At 45.8% G+C, this 22,382-nt stretch overlaps 1 protein-coding gene across 2 annotated transcripts in view; it reads left to right on the top strand.

Moving 5' to 3' along the window:
• EDRF1 (erythroid differentiation regulatory factor 1) overlaps positions 1 to 22,382 on the top strand; it is a 412,080-nt gene that overhangs the window by 153,741 nt on the left and 235,957 nt on the right. For both annotated transcript variants that reach the window (XM_085606261.1, XM_085606259.1), the window contains one exon: positions 7,861 to 7,972. In XM_085606261.1, coding sequence (XP_085462387.1) covers positions 7,861 to 7,972 — 112 coding nt within the window. The remainder of the gene's footprint in view (positions 1 to 7,860; positions 7,973 to 22,382) is intronic.

Raw genomic sequence — 22,382 nt, 5'->3', positions numbered from 1 at the left:
GCGGCCCTTGATTTCTCATTAACATCTTCACAGGCTTGCCTAAGTTCAGCCGTTTTTAGTAGCAGTATTTCTTTGATAGTGGACAGTTTTTGGGTGTCAACTGCAACTTTGGGCCATTTGAGATATCTTTTACAGTTAGATGGAATAACATCTCTTGTAAGCAATGTCGGACGATGATCAGAGGTTGATTGATCAGGGGTCCATAGGCTCTTTAGAGTCAGGCAAAGGGGGTTATGGTCACTGTCAATGGTAGGGACAATGACCATATCCACTGCATAATGCCAGAGTGTTCGGTCAATTAGAATGTAATCGATTCTTGATGGGCTAGAGATTCTATTGAAAGTAGAAGCTGCGTGGAGGTCGGAGGGAAGTCGGCCATTAGCAGCTCTCAGCCCATATTCTATAACCAGAGCATTCAATTGGATTACTACTGGTGACCATCTCGTTACTGGGGGGACAGAAAGGGAGGGTATACCCCACCTAGTGTCTTCCTCTGCAACATCCAAGATGTCTTCGGTGGCGAGGGGTTCAAAAGTGCAATTCAGGTCTCCGGCAGCCAGAATAAATGAATTCGGAGGGCAAGAGGAAAATTCCTCTTCTAAGATAGTGACAGTAGGGGACTTAGATCCTCCTTCGGTACCCCTAATGTAGATGTTAAAAAGCTCAATAGTTGGCCCCCCTTTCAACCCATTCAGGGTTAAGTGCAGCACGTCTGGAGACGAACATTGAACATGTCTGGCTCTGCAGGAAAGGGCTATATTAATCCATATTATAAGTCCCCCCGAGGGGCGACCACGGCCAGTGGTGACCGCAGGGACGCAATAGCATGAGAAACCGGATTTATATAAGGGTGTAACACTCCAGGTCTCTTGAAATATACAGACATCGTACGTGGCTATAAGCCTATTCCATTCGGGGAGTGAAAGTTTGGCTTTAAGGCCCGCAATGTTCCACGAGATAATTTTAAGGGTCGTGTTTGGTACTGAAGAGGGGGAAATGACGGGGTCCAGTGAAATCAAAGTTGGAACAACCCTTGTTAGTGCGCTTTCCACCCTATCCCCGTTGAGAATGGTGGATGTTGATGTTAAGGGGGTCAATCTATGGTTGGAATTTCCCAAACTGTGCCACTTATGGACACTTGCAGCCACAACTTTTCTCCAGACTGGGTGAGTGGTCCACCTCGGTCCCCCTTCATTGCATATCGCCTCCATAAGCGATCCACACGCCTCACACTTATTTATCCTTCATCCATAGGCTGTAAATACACAACAACCCCCCCCACCCCCGCACACAGTCCTGATGAAGACCCGTAGTGACTACCGAAAGGAGCACCTCTTGGGTTGAAACGTCGACGATACACCGAGGCCCAGACCAACCACAGCCCTGTATTATAAACAAGCATTTACAATGCAATGGTCTTGGCAATATTATAGGTAGAGCTATTGGTATTGCTCATTATTTTTGTATTATTTTTGTATCCCTAAATAAATGGCATTGTCATTTCTATTGGCATTAGCTTTTTTTTTGCATATGTGATACCAGTCCTGGGGCTCCTTTCCAAATCATTATGTTCAGGTGTGTACATTAGACTGCATCGACTGTGCCGCACATTTGGTGACGATATTACTTCATTATTTTTCATGTCTACACATGTTGACACCAGCTATGCAAGGTCTCACTTCATGAGTACCAGTTTAACACCGGCATGCAGCAAAAAGCAACTGTAAAGCCAGTCAACCTTTGCCAGGGGCCACGAGGTATGAACTCTTAATCCGTTTGTGCCAGATTTGTTGTTGTTAAAATCAGCAAATTATGCAGCAGATGATAGATTATGTGGAATTACAGTAAATCCATAATTATGCGGAAATGTTTGCGCCCACAGAACAGCATAATTGCAGTGGCCCTGGCTGCATTCCCCTTGAATTCCGTAGCGGGGACAAGCACAGGTGACGTCCAGCTGCAGAGGCAGTATTTCGTTTCTATTCTAGCACTTTACATTTTTGGCGCAAAGGGAAGGCCGGCGATGAAGTAACTGTGACAGAGCCGCACAAAGCTGGGATTAGGCCCAGGTCTCCATGTTTCGACCCCCGCCCCTCCTCTACTGCGTGTTGTAATGTTCCTCAGAACATTATTAACAATCGTTAGCAGTGCTTGCTTTAGGCAGAACGTTTTTAGAATTAAGATCATATGGGTAAATCTTTTATCGATCTCGAAAGTACGGAAGCCAAAGGCAACACTGGCGGGATTCAATCAGGCGACGGGCAGATCACGCACACAGAATTGAGCCGCAAGCGCTGAACCCGCTGAGCATACTTCCCGCCTTCATTCAATCATTACTTATCGGTGTGAAGGGCGAATATAAGTAATTCGCTAGACGGAGATAAAATGCATATAATTGTTTTGTAGACTTATATTTGAGATGGGAAAGTCTTATAAATGTAACCCCTAGAATCAAATAAAAATAGCGCTGGAAAATAAGCCTTCGCCCCTCTGGGGGGCTCACCATAACCCCAAGGCCTTAGATGTCTGTATGGACATTCACAGAGGGCAAGGTAGCGGCTTCCCAGGTGACCAGGCCTACCACACAATGCATATTTCCCTGTACATTTAAATTAAGTGTGTGCTTCAGATGCTGAGAGCGCAGTCTAAAACATGAATGATCACAACAGGTTTCACGATATTAAACACATTTTTTATGACCGTGCTGTCCAATTTGGGTAGCAGGATTGTGACTGTTTTGGACATTTTGAAAATGCCCAGGCGTTCCTCTGTTGGATCTGGAGACTTCGCTAGGACGAATATTCTGTTTGCAGCGCCCCTTCCCTGCTCAGAGAAACAACTATCTGGTACGAGCAATTCCAGTAAGGACCCACATAGCGCCCACCAACAAGAGATCTATGTTTCAGCGCTTTAAGACTGGGTGTTATTGTTGTTCAACTAAATGGTAGTCATTTTAGTGACATCAGATAGACTAAAAGCCAAGGCGGCCCGACGCACCATTTGCTTTCAAAATCATGGCATTCTACACTTCAAGTCAAGTCATACTTTAATAATGTTTAGACACCGTCTTTCGAACAAAACTCATCCAAAGTCACAGAACAGAACAGAACGTTATAAAATCTGAAAGCCGGGAAATAAATGATGTGCCAGCCTGCAGGTGTTGTACGAGGGCATGGTCCCAGAGTATAGTATCTGCCGAGAAGAAGAAAACAAATAGTGATGTGTGAAATGTCTGCGTCGTTGTGTGCACGTTTTCACTGTCAATGAAAGTGGAATCCCTAGTGGATTCCTATAATACTGTTTGGGGAACATCTGTGGGCCTGATGAAGGCCAAATGACCCGGAGTGGCAATAGTACAGCCGCAACATGTAGACCACACCTGAGGACGTGGAGGCCATTGTGATTCTCAGATGTCCACCCTAGATAATTGTCCCCCTTTTTTTCCTTCAAACAATATCAAAGAATTCCCAGCCCAACCGAAAGCGAGGCTCGGCCCATCAGAGTTCTCTGCAGGACCAGAGGTTTGGGGGTTAACACTCAAGTGTCTTCACAATTCACCAAGCCCTTGCGTTATTGGTGTGCACGTGGCCCGTACTGACTGGAGTTATAGCGTTACATTATTGGCATGCGCGTGGCCCGCAGTGACTGAGTAACTTGGCCTTTTATTGGCATGGTATGGCCCGCAGTGACTAGCGTGACTCGGCGTTGTGTTATTGGCGTGCGCGTAAGCAGTGACTGGAGTTACTTGCCCCTAAAATATTGACACGCCCATGGCATGGCTCCTAGTGACTGGAGTTACTCTGGGATGTGTTATTGGCACGCGCATGGCCCGCAGTGACTGGATTTACTCGCCATTGCGTTATTAGCACGCGCATGGCCCGCAGTGAGTGGAGTTACTCGCCATTACGTTATTGACACGCCCATGGCTCCTAGTGACTGGAGCTACTCTGGGTTGCGTTATTTGCACGCGCATGGCCCGCTGTGACTGGAGCTACTCTGGGTTGTGTTATTGGCACGCGCATGGCCCGCTGTGACTGGAGCTACTCTGGGTTGTGTTATTGGCACGCGCATGGCCCGCACTGACTGGAGGTACGGCGTTGCGTTATTGGCTTGGGGCAAGACCCGCAGTGACTGGAAGTACAGCGTTGCGTTATTGGCAAGACCCGCAGTACTGGAGTTACCCGGCTCATGAAAGTGTTCTGTCAGGAGTGTGGAAGGCAATGCTGCCCCCACCCCCGTCGGGTGAAAGTGGCACCTACAATAAGCTGTGGGTGACTCTTTCCGGAATGGGACGACTCACGAATGACCTCCTTCGCACCCCAATGAAGAGAAGTAAAAAATGGGAGACGAGCTCCCGAAATGTGCCTTAGGGGGTGAGGGGTCGTCATGGAACTATTTCCCCGTCCTCCGTAATTGTGCGCCTCGGTGTATGCCTCTCCAGCGACTCCGAGATCGGAAGTGCCTCGGAATAAAAGTGAAACCCGGTTCATGTCATTCGAGGAGTCACTTAATGCATCAGCACAAGATCAAACAGTGAGGCCTGGCGCCGGTGAACAATGGTCGCTTGCGGTCTGTGCAGGTAACCCGGCTCTTTCTACACCCCGGCAGCGGCTGCACCAGGGCGACAGCCGGCTCTCCCCTCTCAGAGTGTGGGGGTCTGCTTTACTGACACTGGCACTGAGAAATACGTGAACATGCTTGTTCTGTGTCAGCATATAAACATTGTTCTCAGCAAAGCTACCCCTGGGCATGTGGTTTGTGTGAACTGAACCTGCCCCGACATCTCTGCTTGTCACTGTTCACACTTACGGTGGCACGTTCCACCACCACGACTCCTCTGCACTCCCGGGGGGCTGGTGCTCACCACAGGAAGTGTGCACGACCCGTGTGTATAGATAGTGCAAGTGGCGCCCAGGATTGAAGAAGTTACTGGGAGGGCTCCCTGGCCCCTGTCACCCTGCGAGCACACGCATGTCCCCGGCAGGACTGCGGCCTACTCTGAAAACATTGACCCGGGTCCCTAAAGGGGGCCAAGAGATGGCAGCGACGACAGGGTGGGGTCCTGAGGAGCAGAGCCCGCCAGTCCAGTCACACATGCAAGGGCCCAGTCACAGAAGCATTTACGAGTACTGACAGAGTACTCTTTTACGCACTCTTACGTGGCTTTGTCAATCGCCCCGAAATGTCCAATCTGCTGGTAGTAAAAGTGCCGGGATGTAGTGCTGGAGCGCCTCCCGAGAGAGGACGCCATGAACACCGCCGCCTTTCTCCGAGGCGAAGCAGAAATGCCTCGGAGAAACGCAGCGGCGGTTTCAGATTCGGGGGCGTGTTTCTTTTTCTCTCCTCTTGCCATTGGCTGGAGGAGAGAAAAACACGCCTAAAAAGTGGAAAGAACAGCACGGAACACGCCCCCGAATCTGAAAAAGACGGAGCCTATTTGGAGGGACGGCTCTCTCCTCCAATAGCTGGCCTCCGTTTAGGAAGCCAGCCAATGGAGGAGAAGCAAAAAGAGAGGCGGGCTAAATAGCCACTCTAAGAAACATTAAATCTCCGACTTCCGGCTCTGCCTTCGGCAGACCGGACGGTCCTCGACCTAAAAAGGAGCATTGTTAGCAATCAGGGCCCATGGTTATGAGGCTGGCCATCAAATAACCTTGTCCTATCCCCTATATATTAATCGTGAACCACCTTGTATATATGACACCAATTGTTTTTTCACTTGAGCACATATGTCACTTGAGCACCATTTACAGCAATAATGTTTTGTATCTTTGAAAAAGAACATATTTGAATGAATTTCATTCGGATAAAATGAAAAATAGATATGCATTTAATGTGTTTTTGTGATTATTTATGATTAATGTGTTCATATGTAGAGGCTTTGGCGTTATCCATGTCCTATGAATAGTTTGGTCCTTCTTATTCTCTTCAAAGTTACTTAATGATTATTTGAAAAAACCTTTCATGGAACGAATGACTCTTTTGCTAAGGCAGCCACTTATAGGTGACTGCTGAGTGAAATGCAAGTGTTATCATAAGACTAACCTTTCACATGTTCCTTTGGAACAAGATTTTATGGTCTCCACGTCCGGCTTCTGTTCTGAACATCCTATTACCCATCGCAATCATCTAAGCCATTATTCTGTCATCTTCTCAATGCCATAGTCTTTCGATTTTAGTCAAATAGAACCATGATAATAGGAACTCTGCAAGACTGATATACAGCATGTTTAAGACCTACCTATTGATTAACAACAGCTAGTTTGCTGGTATGCCAAGAACACTTCTGGGGAGGGCAGAATCAGATACTGTTGCGTTACAGCAAGATACTAATAAAGTAACTGCCCAAAATGATGATTTGAACTTTAGTGCATAACTTTGCCGAGCTGACAGATAATTTTATTCTGTGAAGATATAGGCAAGCAATATTAAGAAATGTATATAGATGTATCACATTTGCTCAGTCTCCTCCACAGTATAATTATTATCAGCAATCTATGCCAAACTTAGGTAAACCATAAAACAGGTGTCTGAGGTTGAGCCAGGAGGACTGGATATGTGCCAGGTTTTCAAAATCTGCACATGCATCTTCATACAGATGTTTTAAAAGAAGCTAATTTACATTGTCAATAGTAATCCAGAAAAAACAGCATGTATCCTGCCGTCGTGGACCTATGTTTAGCCCCCCCCCCACTATGACAGATTTGATCTGCAGTATAGAATGTTATTTATCCACAACACTGATTTTGCGAATGGTTGTCCGTTACTTGTCAAAACAACAACCGCTTTAGTCTAAAGGACGTTACATTGGTATCTGTGAGGGTGGGAGGGGGGCGGCAACAGGAATGTAGGGGGGGTTATTTGAATTTAGGCATATTTTGAGTTGTGGTGGGAGCACTTTTGATGGTATTCCATGCCTGGTGGGCAGTGCTTTACTTTTGTATTTCAGAAACAAGGCTTTATTTTGCAGGGGTTTGTTTCTAAAATGCAACAACAGATGTCACAGATGTAATTTCCCCTCTCTGGTCCGGCGAGGACGAAAAAAAATGTTTCAAAAGACTTTACATTATTCACGCACAGGAGGCTGTGTAGTTGATTGGTCGTCAAACAAACGTTTCTTATAACAGCCAGGTGAGTCTCTACTTTTGAGGATCTGATGGTTCCTCCTCCTCTAAAGGAGGCGATGGAATGGCTGATTTTGTTGATTAAGAGTTCTCTCTGCTTATTTAAAGCAACTTTCCTGTTCTGCTGAATACTAAATGAATCTCTGTCACCTCTGCTTCTCGAGCCAGCCTCTATAGAAGTGTTTGAGTTTGTGTCCGAAAGTGGTTGAAAATTCGAGGTTAAAATGCAACCCAGCCGACCATCCTCACACGTTAATGGTATAAACTGAAAAATCTAGTGATATTATTCTACGGTGAAACAAGACCATCTGAAGGCAGTTTTCATTCAGAGGCAAATTTAGAGGTTCTGATGAACTACATAGATTTCATTGCTGGCCTTCACTCAGGCACTTTGAAAAACAATTTGAAATATTCATGATCCATCCAGAACATGATATGATGTAGCACATGATTCCGGGACAAACAATGACAAAAGCTAAGTTTTACAGGTAAGTAATCTACAATTCTATTCATTCAAGGCTTATGTTCTTTTTGGACTCTACGAATGGTAGATTTATAAACTATGAATAAAATTAGCATGGACACCCTCATACAGGTTTTAATTATATCCTGTAGTGTGAACCACGCTTTCTTTAAGACTGAATGTCAAAGAAAAAATGTGTTTTGAAAATTATGATGAAATATGGCTTTTGCTTTTGAGTGGCATAATACCAGCGTGTTTTCTGTTTCTTTGCAGAGATAATAATAAACCAATCAATGTGCTGACTGGGATTGATTATTGGTTGGATAACTTAATATGCAATGTCCCAGAACTTGTAATGTGCTTCCATGTTAATGGCATAGTTCAGGTAAGTGTTGCACAGAAAAACATGAATTCTTTATTATGGGTTGACTAACAGACTGTTAGCACTTCAATCACAAGGCTGTGTTTTTCTGCAAGCATTTTGCTGCCTTTATTCTGAATTCAAGCAACTGTTTTATGTATTAACTTTTGTATTACAGCTGAGCGTAAGCACCATGTTTGTGTGTTAGCGATTAAACCGGTATATGTGTACATTATGGATATTCATCTGTAGCTGAACTGTTTGTCACATCATATCATTAAAAAAATCTAATATTTATTCAGTGCTGCAAAAAATCTACAGACTCAGTTCTTTCTACATTCTACTTTTGCATGCAATGGTTTGTGGCCCAGTTTGTTATTAGTGTAATTAGCTGTCTTTGATTGTCAAAGGGCAATGCTAAGGTTTAATGGGGTCAGTCAAAGTCTTAGGGGCATCCCACGGGCCAGCAGAGACACGGTTCTATGTTGGAGCTCCCTACATTTAAATGTCCACCTCTTCCCACGAGAAGCTTGTTATTATTATTATTATTAGGAGCTTATAAAGCGCACTTATACCCGAGGGTGTCCTGTTCCTTCTGTGGAGCCACAAAGTCACTGATCATCTGATAAGTGGAAACCATGTTTGTTTTTCAATAACAAACTCCAAAAGTGAGATTTTGCTATTGAAAACAAAAATATCAATAGCCCGCACAAGCTGGAGGTTTTTCCCTGTGCATGTGGATGCTTTACATTTTTTTTTTTTCCTGTTGAACACCTCCAAATTATATTTGGTAATCCCAAACAAGTGAAATGTTCATTTAACGGATGCGCTTCATAGGGCCTTCTGAGTACTTTGACCTTCTGACTTGCATTGACTAATGGCCCTCTGTTTGACAGACCATTAGTTGAAGGATTTCAGACTGTAAACTGAAACTTCAGCGGTGTTTACCTGGCGCTTCCCCCACCTTTAAATGGAGGAGTTTGGCAGGCAGAGCATCTTCAAACTCCAACTGACCTTCTTAATCTTTGTGTGATGGTGAAAATCCAGCCACTTCACATGGATGCTGGGTCATACGCTCTACAAAGCTTAATTGTGTTACCAATTCTAGTATTATACCTAACTCAGTGATTCGTTATTGAAGACCAAGTTGTTTTATTCATTTCCATAAATAGCTTAAGTATGAGTATAATATCCTTGGCATGTTACTATAATGAGTGAATCTAAGTTTGTTGTGCTTTGATACTTTTTAATTGACTGAGTGAAAGTGATATGTCAGGGTGTTTCAATGTATGAGCTTTTCAAAGTCTTGAATGCTCCCTTTACTGTCCATGTACAACTTTGCAGATGTAAGTGCTAAAAGAGCCATTACTTACTTGGGAGTCTGATATTCCTCACCTCGTAAACTTTGAAACAATCAGTTTACATAAAGATGCAAAAAAGTCTTAATCCCATTCTTGGGTCTGAATCCTAACCGTTTTATCCCCTAAGTTTGACTTAAGTGCCCAATAAGAACCATCTGTGGGCCTAGATGTTGGCTTCTGATGTGCAGAATGTATCTCTGTGCACCTTTACTGACACAGATGCAGCTTGCAACTATGGATAAATCAGAGCTGGTACAGCTTTTCTACTTTTGCTAGTTTAAGAACAGGAGCAGGAGTGTTCTCAGAAGAGGGGCAGGAAAGTAGTCATTGGGGAAGTAAAGAATGCCCACTTTGTGTATTCTCACAAACCAAGGCTGAGTAAATGTGCATATTGAATGTGAAAAATGTGTATCAGGAGTTCTTCATCTGGGAAAAAACATTTTGAAGGCGAGAGAAAAAATAAAGTTGGGCCCTTTCTGGAGTTACCAGATGGATGCACATGACACATTCCCCGAATGCAGCATGTTTAAAACGTTTTTTTAAAGGGCTAAGTGGGGAATTATTAGCGGTCATTCGTCGATGGTGAATGTGCTATTTCAATTTCCTGTGCAAAATTCACCTGGAATCCAGTATTGTGTAGTGGCTTCACGGTACAGGAGTTTATTTTACATTCCGCATTCCATTTAACAAGAACTTAAGCAGAGGTCAAAAGGATTGATTTGCAAAACCCTTAAAAAGCCACTGAACATCTACTGTGCTGGGGATCATACTATGTTTGGAGCACATTGCAAACTTTAAAATCCAAGAAAGTACTCCTGAAAATCTACATTAACTGTAGATTTCCTAGGGTGGTATTCCTCATGTATACTTAAGGGGATTGTCCATTTGGTGAAAATTGTGGTTAAGAGGGGAAGAATTAAGAATCTTTATGATTAATGTTTTTGTTTTTTTGCACTTGTAACATATTATTCTTTTTAGAGATATTCCCTTAAACAAACCCCCATGACAATCAGGAGCATTCTCTTTCCATTCCCAAATGGAATGTGCAGTTGTTTTCAGAGTGGGACTGGCCTTGCAAAATGTTTGTGAAGCACCACTGCCTAGGAGTTTGGTAGCATGGATTTACGCTCATTTCCTATTCCTACCCCCCCCATTTATTATGATGAAATATTTACCATAATGGTTGCTGTTGTGAGTTCACTTTGGTATGCTAAACTTAGTCAAGATATGAAATTTAGAATTGTAGAAGCTTACATTTTTTTTTTTAAAAACCTTTATTACAATTTCAGAGAAATACAAGTATGGGCCTACAACCAACAGGCCGGCCGCTAAAATGCAGTGTAACCCTAGGCACAGCTGAACATTCACATCGATGAAGCAACAAAAAAAGGGGTCACTGGAGAGTTAATCATCGCAGTCGGCCGCAGCCGCAGTCCATAAACAAACAAGAAAGGTTTCATATTTTTAGGAAACGAAAAACAGCAAACACACAAGGCAGAGGAAATTAATAGCAGTAGCATGTGCCCCTCGTATCGAGGGAGTAATCCAACCCGGGTAGACAGAGGGGGGGGGGGGCAAGGCCGAAGAAATCAAATTCACATGTCGCAGGAGCATACAGGAATGCGCGGGCTAGGGAGACAGAGGGGCATCTATCTCACGCATCTGAGGCGGGGCGCATATACCTCCACGATAGGAGTTCCAGGGACCCCACACCTTAATCCACTTCCCAGGCTTGCCTCTCGCCACATACACCGTTTTCTCTCTGAACATACACCAGTCCATGTGTTCTTTCCACTCGGAGACCGTGGGTGGCCTCTGGGAGCCCCACAATTGTGCAATGTCACGCTTCGCTACCATATAGCCCAGAGTCACCCATTGCGTCTGCGTCACATTGTAATCAGTCGGCTCCCAAACATTCAGCAAACATCTTCGTGCCTCCGGCAACAAGGCAACATGCGTGACTTCTTCTAACACCGCATGCACTCTGCACCTAAACCGAGTCACCTCCGGACACTCCCACAGGATATGGAGGAAACTCCCCAGGAGTCCACAGCCTCGCTTACACAGACCATCCACCGAATACCCCATACGCATCAGAGCAGGCCCCGTGACGTACACTCTATGGAGTATTTTAAGCTGGACGAACTGCAACCGGGCCGGGATAGCCACCTCTTTCGGGGAGGCCACCGCCGACACCCAATCCTCGTCGTCCAGTTCTAAACCGTCGGCAATCCATGTCTCCCGCAATGAAGCCAGCAAACCCATCCGATCATTAATAAGCTTCTTATAAATCAGCGAAATGGTGCTATCCGGCACATAGCCGTCCAATATCCTGTCCTCCAACGGGGAATGCTCCGGAATAGCCGCCACGTCCGAAAACACGGAACACAAGGCATGATGGACCTGAGCATACCGATAGTATTCCCTATCATTCAACTGGTATTCAGTCTTCAGCATGTCGAACGTCTTAAATTTCCCTTTCGTCCAGAGATCCCCTACCGTGCTGATACCAATCGTATCCCACTTATCAAAGCCTTTCGTAGTATACAGATAACCCAAACGCTGGGACGCATACAATGGCGTGGCCCGAGTCAAACGATCCCTCCACCCCATCGCCGCATTTGCTGCATGCCACACCTGTACCGCGACCCGCGTCGGACCCGTCAACCGCGCATCAAGGGACCCCGAGTATAGCGCTCGATTATAGTCTCCGCCCGGCAATAGCAATTTGTCCATCTCAAAAGCCGGGTTCAAAGCAGGGCCATACATCCCGTGATTGACGGCAGCCAACTGGGAGGCCCAGTAGTATCGCTTAATGTCAGGGAGGGCGACCCCCCCCATCATACCACGGTAGTTAGTTTGGCAAGAGCAATCCGCGGCCGCCCATCCCAAAACAATCGACGCTGGAGACACTCCACCTCCCGAAAATAACGGGCCGGCACTACGTCCATGGTGTTCTGCAGGGCGTACAAAAAGCGTGGCAGCGACATCATTTTGAACAGTGCTGCCCGGCCAAGTGGCGAGAGCGGCAACCGCCGCCAACCCGCCACATCCGCCCTTAGGCGCTGAAGGGGGGGGGAGAAGATTCCGTTCGTAGCGGGCCACCGGGTCCAGTGTTATAAAAATTCCCAAATACGTAAATCCCGACGGCGCAATCTGGATAGGGCACCCCCGCGGAAGGGGGGGGGGGCCTCCCCGGAAAGAACGTATACACAGGACTTGGCCCAGTTGATGACCAATCCGGAATTGTGACCAAAGGAGCTCAAAACATCCACCAACACAATGAGCGATTTGCGCGGTGATGCAAGATACAAAAGGATATCGTCCGCGTATAGGGAGACCCGATCCTCGTATTCCGGCGTCCATCTAAGGCCACGCATCGAGGGTTCCCACCGCAACCACTCCGCAAGGGGCTCTAGACAAAGCGCAAAAAGAAGAGGCGACAGTGGACAACCCTGTCGGGTGTCCCTACCCAAAACAAAGGGAGCCGACACACGTCCGTTGACCACCACCTGTGCCAGTGGGTTGTCATAAAGCAATTTCACCCAACCGATAAAACCCGGGCCAAAACCAAACTTCGCCAATGCTGCCCAGATGTACGGCCATTCCAAGGTATCAAACGCCATGGTAGCGTCCAAGGACACCAAAATGGCCGGCTCACGAATAAATGGAGCGCGAGCAAGGACGCCATGCAATCGCCGCAGGTTCAGAGCGGTATTGCGATGGGGTATAAAGCCGGATTGATCCTGATGAATCAGGTCGCCCACAACCCGGATCAGACGATTGGCCAATACCTTGGCGAGGATTTTGGGCTCCGCGTTTAACAAGGAGATGGGCCTGTAAGAAGCACACCGATCCCGCGGCTTCCCCTCCTTATGGATAACCACAATAGTAGCAAGACGTTGGTCAGGGGGGAGGGAGCCCGCCGCCTTAGCCTCCAGGAACATGTCTCGGAGATAAGGCGCAATCACATCTGGGTGCAACTTGTATAATTCAATGGGAAGTCCGTTAGGACCCATGGCCTTACCCGAGGCAATAGAGCGAATGGCCAAAGCAATCTCATCTGGCGACAGGGCCGCATCCATCAATACTTTATCCTCATCAGATAGGGAAGGCAGAGTAATGTCTCGAAGCAGCAGTCGAGAGTCTTCCTCTGAGCGCTCTGAGACCGGAGAGTAGACCCCGTGAAAATACTCCGCGAAGCAATCAACTATATCACCGGGGTCCGTCACACACACACCGTCCACCCTCTCAACCTCCGGTACCACTCGACTCGCTCTCTCCTTCTTATCCAACCAAGCAATCAACTTCCCGGTCTTATCACCCATATCATACAAACGCCCCTGTTGCTCCCTGCTCATACTCCTAGCAGATTCAGTAACCAGCGCCTTATAGTCGGCCTGCTTAAGCTCCAACACATGCAATCTATCCTCCGTAACACCTTGCTCCAAATCACTCTCCAACTCAGTGATCTCATCTTCTAGCCGAACAACCTCCTGCGCAGCGCATTTTTTGGTGTAGGAAATGAGAGATAGGGCCTGGCCCCGGAGCACCGTCTTAAAAGCCTCCCAAAGGGAGATGGCGGAAGAAACCGACCCCACGTTGTCATTAAAGTAGTGTTCCAGAGACTTAACCAGGTCTGCACGAATCATGGGGTTTCGTAGGTACCAGGGGTTGATCGGCGCCACCCTCCCCTCCGCCCCCAGGGCGATATCTAGGTGTAACAAGAGGGGGGAGTGATCTGATATACCGCGTGCCAAATGTCGCACCTCCCCGATCATCCCAGCTTGGGCCGCAGGCACTAGCATATAGTCAAGCCTCAAAAGACTACCATGGGCCCCGGAATGGAAGGTATACTGCGCCTGTCCAGGGTGTTTCAACCGCCAGCAATCTATCAGTCCCAGGGTATCCAGAAAGCCCCCCAGCCAGTTCTGGGCCCGAGGGAGGTCCCTAGGGGGGTATCGATCCTCAACTCCGGAAACCACAGCGTTAAAGTCCCCCCCCAGGACCAACACCCCCCCCCCCCCCCCCGGAAGCCCAAGCAGCAGGCGTCCCAAATCGGCATAGGTGGGCGTCTGCAGGCCCGGCGGCACATAGACCGTGACCAGCGTAATCAACCTACCCTCCCACCTCCCCACCAGCGCAGTGTAGCGCCCTCTGTCGTCGTGGAGCACCTCATCCACTACCAACGGGAGAGAGGTCCTGACTAAAATGCCCACTCCCCTCGAGCCAGAGGTGAAACCAGAATGGGCCAGAAGGCGATACCCTCGTCTGTTCATGGCATGGAAAGAGTTCCCTATGAGGTGCGTTTCCTGCAGGAACACAATGTCAGGCGAAATACGTTTCAAGAACTGCAGGACTACCCCCCGCTTTATCCTGTCCCCCAGCCCATTCACATTCCAGGAAAGAAGTTTCAGCCCCCTACCCCCCATCCCTCCCAACACAAAACATCCCTCTCCCGGGGAGCACAATCATAGTAGCACAACATGAAATATTACCCCGCCTTGTGAAACAAACAAACAACCCCCAACCCCACCCCATCAACCCCAACAAAACTCCCCCCTCCCTGCACCCCTGCGTGAGCCCGAACAGCCCCCCCAACCTGCAGTGTGCCTGTCGCCCCAATATAAAATTCACTACAAAAAGGACAAAAAAAGAGCCCCCAGAAGGAGGAAAGGGCCCCAGCAAGCCCCCCGCAACCTCCAAACACCACGGGGCAAAGTGTCACAAACTGGAGTCCAGTGCAGCCACAGGTGCAAAACGTTACCAGTGCAATCCAGCGCCAAAATCACTGTTCCATTCCTACTCCGTCAGACCCTCTCCGCTCTCCGTCATCAGACCCTCCGGCTCCCGACTCTTGGGCAGGGCATCCAGCCACTCTCCCACCGCCTCCGGCCGGTCGAAGAAGTGTGAGCGACCATCTAGCTCGACCCGCAGCCTAGCCGGGAATAGCATCGCATACTTGAAGTCCATGTCTCTCAAGCGCCGCTTGATGGCCGAGAAACCCATCCGTTGCTTTTGAACCGCTTGCGTAAAGTCTGGGTAAAAGCTAACATTAGAGTTCTCAAATCCTAATGGCCCAGCCACCCTCGACGCCTGCAGGATAGCGTCTCTATCCCGAAAATTAAAAAGGCGGGCAATGATCGGCCGCGGTGGGGCCCCCACCTTAGGCGCACCCCCTGGAACCCTGTGGGCCCGTTCAACAGCGAAGAACTTGCTCAGCCCTTTGGGTGCTAGATGAGTCACCACTAGATCCTCCACAAAGAGATCCACAGCAGACTCCTCCGATCGTTCGGGCACGCCGATAATGCGGACGTTGTTCCGCCTGGCCCTGCCTTCAGAGTCCTCGAGGCGACGCTCAGTCAGGTCACTAGTGAGCTGTAACCTCCGCACCGTCGTCTGCAAAGCGGCCACATCTACCGTTAGGCTCGACGACGCTTGGGCCAACGAGTCGACCCGGTCATTGGTTTTCGACAGGTCCGCTCTGACCAAGGTGACATCAATCAGCACCGAGTCCAATTTGTTGGCCAGAGTATCCAGTTGTTGGTTCACGGTCACCTTCATCTCCTCAATGGCCCCCATGACATCCAGCAGAGTCAATTCGGGTGATGCGCCCGAGGCCTCCTTGGGCGGCTCAGGCGATTTACGTGATCCACTAGGGGATCCCTTTGGCTGCGCATAGCGGTCCATATTGTTGGCCTGGGAATAGGCTCCCCTCCGGGTAGATTTGGGTTTCAGTTTGTCGCCATCCACTCTTGTCGTCATAGTCAGCGATCGGCAAGGTCCGTGCCCACCAGCACCCGGAGGAAGGCTAGGAGATCCGGGCCGCTAGCTGAAGTAGGCCCGTTTACAGGTCAAGACTAGGCTTTGCACTCCGTATTCGGCGCAGCTCTTCCAATGTCTCCTCATCAGTGTCAGTAGACCAACTCGAAATCGAAAGTGAAAGTGCGGGGTCCGGGGCAGGCCCAGCCTGGCATGCCGCTGTTGTTCACTTCGCAGCCGGGCACCTCACCAACCCGAGTCCGGGACCAAGGCCGGAGAAGGCCGCAAACCTCAGATCGCCAAAAAACCCGTTCCCGGAGTCCAATTTCGATTCGGAAAACGAGTGGCACCTTAGCGCAAGATCATAAACAAAAGCCCGTCGAAAAAATCAGGATTATGACAGGATAGACGTGGGAGGTTGCGGAGGCCCTCGGGAGCCACAAGCCTATGCGGCCATCTTGGTTGCGCGCTAGGCTCCTCCCCAAGCTTAAATTTTTTGAGTGCTTTACTGTGCAATAACATTTATTGAGTTGACCCCTTATTATTATTACAGTAAGCTTTATAGTACTCACACTGAAATCTGTCTGGCCCAGCTAACTCTATTTTCTGGTTTAGTGATGATTTCCATTTTAACTTCTTCAAGCTCCAATCAGCTTTCATTATTTGATTGCTTCGATTTGGTGAATTTCTAAATCCAATATCAATCGCATTCCATTTTACTAACCTTTGTCCTTTGAAAAATCGGCAAATTGTTCTCTGATTTTAATTGATATTGTTAAGCTATGATTGGTTTCTCAACTTTGATCATAAAAATAGCTGTACATTATTGGCAATTGCTTTTGCCTAAAATGCCAACATAGCTCCTCTCTTTATTTCCATATTCAGACTTGCTTGCCCTACGTTTCTTATGTGTGCTCTGAACAGGAGCACAAAGGAAATTGAAACCTAAAATATTGTGTCTTTCTTGAAAGACTTCTTCCTATGTACATCTACTTATATGAAATAAAACTAATTGAAGTAACTTTATTGACCTTTGCGGTGTTGCATTATTCAGCTTCTTTTTTCCCTCAAATTCTTAAATGCATCCCCTTAAGAGGACTGTCTTCAATTCTGTGATAATTCTAAATAATTGATCCTTACTGACCAGGATGCTGTCAGTCATACATTTAATTTTTTTTAAAAGAATTTTCTCCCATTGTGAGAACTATTCCATCTGTATCTTAAATGTGACTTAGGGCCTGATTACGATCTTGGCAGTTGGGATACTCAATCACAAACGTGAAGGATATCCCGTCCGCCGTATTACAAGTTCCATTTTATCCAATGGAACTTGTAGTACAGCGGTCACGATATCTGTCACTTTTTTGATGGAGTATCCCATCTGCCAAGATCGTAATCGGGCCCTTATATTGTGGACTACTTCTGTTACATTGGTTTACTTTGAAATAACTGTTAGAAAGGTGCAATTCTGTTTTTTGTGAAAGTAGAATGTCCATTGTCTCTAAGTGGATACTGTATTTCTGGACATGACATAATTTCAAATCCCAAATTAGTGTGATTATAAGAGGTGAATCGTAATGGGATGTCTTCCAGCAAGTGGCAGATGTATATTTGACCCATCCATGTTTTCCTCCGTCTCATTTAGGTTGCGTTGAAAAGTGGCATTCTCTGTGGTGAAACCATGGAGAAAATGCTTTTGAAAGCCATGGCGCTGATGGAAAAAGCATTTCATGTAATTTTAAGTGGCAGGCTTTGTCCTGACCAATTTGAAGGCAAGGTTTTACAGAGAAAACAAATGGAGTACTTGTTCTCAATGTTCTGGTATGGTCTCACGTACATGTGACACAAGAGACCGAAATTTTGACGTCTGTTCCACTTCTCATACAGTAATTAATGGATCTTTGGATCAAGTAATATGTACAAAGGACTGATTGCATTATTCAAGAGAGTGGATTTTACATACATTAATCTATCATGTTTCAAGAGAGACTATAGGTTTTCTGTACATGATTATTGTATGTCAGGTTATATATGTTCAAAGAACCCCATAACTGTGATTTTGATTCAAGCCCTAAACAATTTAAGTTTTTCCTTTGGAAATCTAATTTGTGAATGCCTGTTTATACTTTTTTCATAATTGAGTTACATGATCGATCATTTGATTTGGGATGTCTTTAGATTAACTGTTTTTGACATGACTTATCCTAATTGTTACAAAAAAAAAACATACATGATGCCCATGTCAGCATTTGACATTGTATGATATTGATACCCTAGCCCCCGAAGGGTTATTGGGGTGTCGGTGTCCATCCTCGTAGTAGTCATGATTTGGAGAGGAGGCAGCTTTGGCAATTGTATTACCTCAATAGGCAAGTCACAATCTGTGACTTTCTCACCTCCATTCTCCTTTTTCAATTTGTTCTCCATGTTTCGGCCCCCGCACCCCCGTTGTTTATGGGGTCTCCTTGGTTTGGTAAATAATGTCTTCACATTCCAACTTTTTTTTTAATCATCACATACTAACGCACTTCAATTCACCTCTGGACACGACAGAACAGACTGATCTAGGTTTTTATTATACTATAGTTCCATTTAATTCTCATCTAAACTCCTAGACTCACACATTACATAGGCTCTAACTCAGACCAATGAGTGGGATAAATGTTTGAATCTTAAAAAACTACAAGTGAGAACAGATCTATATGGTGCCATCATTAAAGAATATCTCAGGGGCTTGTTGTGATTAATGAACCCTGGATCTTCTTAGAGGAAAACACTTTCAGGAAAGAGTGGTTTCTCATGTCATGGCACTACATGCGAGACCTGCTCATCTTGATCATAAATACAGACACTCACCTCTTGGACAATTTACTAATCCAAATTCAGATTTTAGAGACCCATATTAAAACTACAGTTCAACTGATTATTTACAAAATAGACTAGAAGTCAATTGAACCATATTTGAGAGTATGGAATTCCTGACACACAACAGGATGACAAAATTCAAGAAATATGTTGCTAAATTCTCCCTTTGACTGGGTTTATCCTTGCATTACTGTAGTTTATTATCAAACATTGACTGGGAAGACCAACAAAAAGGGTACCAAGGGGTGGCATCAGATTTAGAAGTCCAACCTTGTGTGCCAAAATTGGATATCTAACTTTGATGACTGGAGCAGCAGTAATGAGGATTCAGAGGCAGGACTTCTCACAATACCTTCTGCCTACTGAAGGCATTGTGCAAAACATATACAGGTTTACTGGTTTCGTTCCCTTAACTTCTAGTGGCCTCCCCTACTTTAGAGATACTCCCAGCCACTTCATGGGAGTTTATTTCTACCACCAGTGATGTGCACTCTTTGTTTTGAATGAGAAGAAGAAAGAGGAGAGTCACTCAACAAGTACACTGGTTTCTCCCACCGTCCCATTGACATACAAGGAGCACACCAAGGGATCACCAGGCAACGGCGAGCCACAAAACCTACTAGTAGTAGTAATCTCCGTGATTTAGTTTTGAAATCAAAGCAACTTATCGTTCTGAGTTAAGGACTCTGGTTTGTTCCAACTAATCCAGATAGAATGAGCAGTATTTTTCAGGAAAGTACATCTCACTTTGATTTGACAAAAGGGCACATCTTCAAAGGTCAGAATGCCCGATTGAAAAAGAAATCCACCTTAAGTTTCCATTTAAGAATGTCCCTCCAGTGGTGCATACAAGCTGTATCGAGAGATTTCGGCATTGCCAAACAGAACCACAAACGCTTGTTCTTTAATTTATCACATAAAGAAATACAGATTGTGGAACATTTGGGCAATGATCCAGCAATTACGATCAAACCAGCAGACAAGGGTGATACAATTGTTGTATTAAGGATTACAACAAGAATTCTTGTGACAGTTGTTTTGTGTGTCACAAGCTACCACACAAATTTGACTATTCGATACAAGATTCATGTTTGCTTGGCCTCTTTAGCTACTGTTCTCTATCTGTGACTCTATTAAAAACACTCTTATTTCACTCCCTTTGGCCACTTGACCTAGACTTGTTCATGCCCCGTCAATCAAAGCAGAGTTGAAGCATGAGCCTAACTGGAATTGGGTAGGCAATACCCCACTTTTTCTTTTTAAAGCATTTGGTTATACTTTGTGTATGTGGTGCCCACCTGTGACTGGGCGACACACTTTGAATGTGGTTGTCATGACCGAGGACTGATATGTTTTTTTTTTTAACCAGAGTAAACGTTTTGTCTTGTAATGTTTATGCCATTTCTTGGTTTTTATCTCCTGATTAATGCAGATTCAGTTGTCTTTGAAACAAAGAATACATTCACCTGTTGTGTATATATTTCTATTATCTTTATATTCTCTACTACCAGAGCAGAGTTTGATCATGATGAATGCCTCTTTACCACAGTGAGGGTCTCCTTTTGGCAGACACATCTTAACTATATAAATTGGGTCGAACTATACCCCTTCTTTTTATCCTATACCCTCGGGGTACAAGACTAACTATCCATTACAGGTCCATCAAGAGGTAGTTTTTATAGTTTTTTCCCTCTACATTCATTATCAGTTTTGTAGACGCACCCACAACTACCACTGCGGAGGTTGCCCTCCTGCTTTACCAACATCTCATAAGCTCCCCGCTTATGAGGGTAACAGCCCATACCAGTACCACTGGTATAGTAGGTGTAAGGAGGGGCCCAATGATGAAGTATGCCACCTCATTGTGGGAAAGGATACCGCCATTTAAGTTAAAGGAACTTATACTTTGCCTCATTTTCCAGCACTTGAGATTTCCACCCCATATCAATGAAATGGTCCTCGATTTGGAAATAACTGCGTTAAGTATAGTTTGTTTCATCCCTGGTGCATTAATTAACTTCTCAGTGCTCTCACTAAGCCTTGCCACAGGCCATTTCAGCTGTTTTGCAAAGCTCTTGTCGTCAATACCAAAAGTAAAAAAGAAATATACATGGAGCCACTTACTGCTCTACTAACAGATAACATGAAGATTCACCAATACAGTACACTGCTTGAAAATTTCCCCTGCTTCAGACATCCCATGACTCAAACACTACACTGCAATGCAAAAAAATGCAACCGAATTTGTAGACTTCATGGACTCCCAGTCTCTCGATCTGGCATTTATGATGGAAACCAGGGCTGATGCTGCTTCAGGCCAAGGCCTGATATCTGCGATGCCACCCGGTTTCTCTCATTTCAGGCTAGATCTTTCCTTGCAACCCAATCTAGATGCTGCAGGCCCTAATAAAATTGACGAGAAATCAACCAACTTGGACCCGACTTATTTTATTAACAATAACCATCTTCTAGACCCAACCCAGTTTGGCTTTAGAAGTCAGCACAGCACTGAATTGGCTTTGATCACGGCATCAAAAGAAATCAGACACAGTCTCGCTGCTTGGACCTCTCGGCAGCATTCAACATGATCAGTCACAACCTGCTTATTGACCGTCTTTCCTCCATTGGTATTAAAGGAAGAGCTCTTTCCCTTTTGGAAATTCTTCCTTACTGAACAAGAGCAAGATGTTGCCTTAGAGGACTTCACTTCACCTTCCTTCTTACCACCATGTGGGGTTCCACAAGGGTCATCATTAAGTCCAACTCTTTTTAACCCATGCGTTAATCAACTGGCTAGTCTGATTAAATACTTTTGGCTTCTCTCTGGTGTCCTATGCCGATGACACCCATATTATGGTGTCAGTGGCTAGTAATCCAGATGTTACCACTAATAGATTCCACAACTGTATTCTTCAAATTGGGAGATGCATGAAGGACAACTGTCTGAAGTTCAACTCTACCAAAACCTAGGTTCTGTTATTTGGCAGAAACTCTTCCTTCTTGTCCACTAACTGGTGGCCTCAGGATCTAGGTAGTGTTCCCACTCCGGTCATGAAGTTGAAAAACCTTTAGGTTGTCATTGACAGTAAACTGTCTTTTGAAGGTCAGATCAATTCCATTATGAGGTTACTCAGGAAAGTCCTCCATCTTATCCCACAAAACTGGCAGAAAACTGTGATTTCCGCCAGTACTTAGTTTGAGCCGGTGGTTTCCGATGCTTGGCACTTAATTGTCTTCACCGGCTCTAGTGACTTTCCACCACATAGTGGCGCTGTCTGAAATGAGCACATAGGCCGTGTTTATGAAGTCAAATGGCATTAAAAATGAGTAATGCCAGCCTCTCATGACACTATTATACTTTGTGTAGCCTGAAGTAGTCTGAATTGTCACACTGGTAGGAGTGTGATGGTTAGGTGTTATATTGGTACTGTCATTGGCAGCACTGA

The sequence above is a fragment of the Triturus cristatus genome, chromosome 1_2 (assembly GCF_964204655.1).
Source record: "Triturus cristatus chromosome 1_2, aTriCri1.1, whole genome shotgun sequence".
NCBI lineage: Eukaryota > Metazoa > Chordata > Amphibia > Caudata > Salamandridae > Triturus > Triturus cristatus.
Note: the sequence above shows the minus strand (reverse complement) of the source record. Positions and strands in the feature narration are given on the sequence as shown.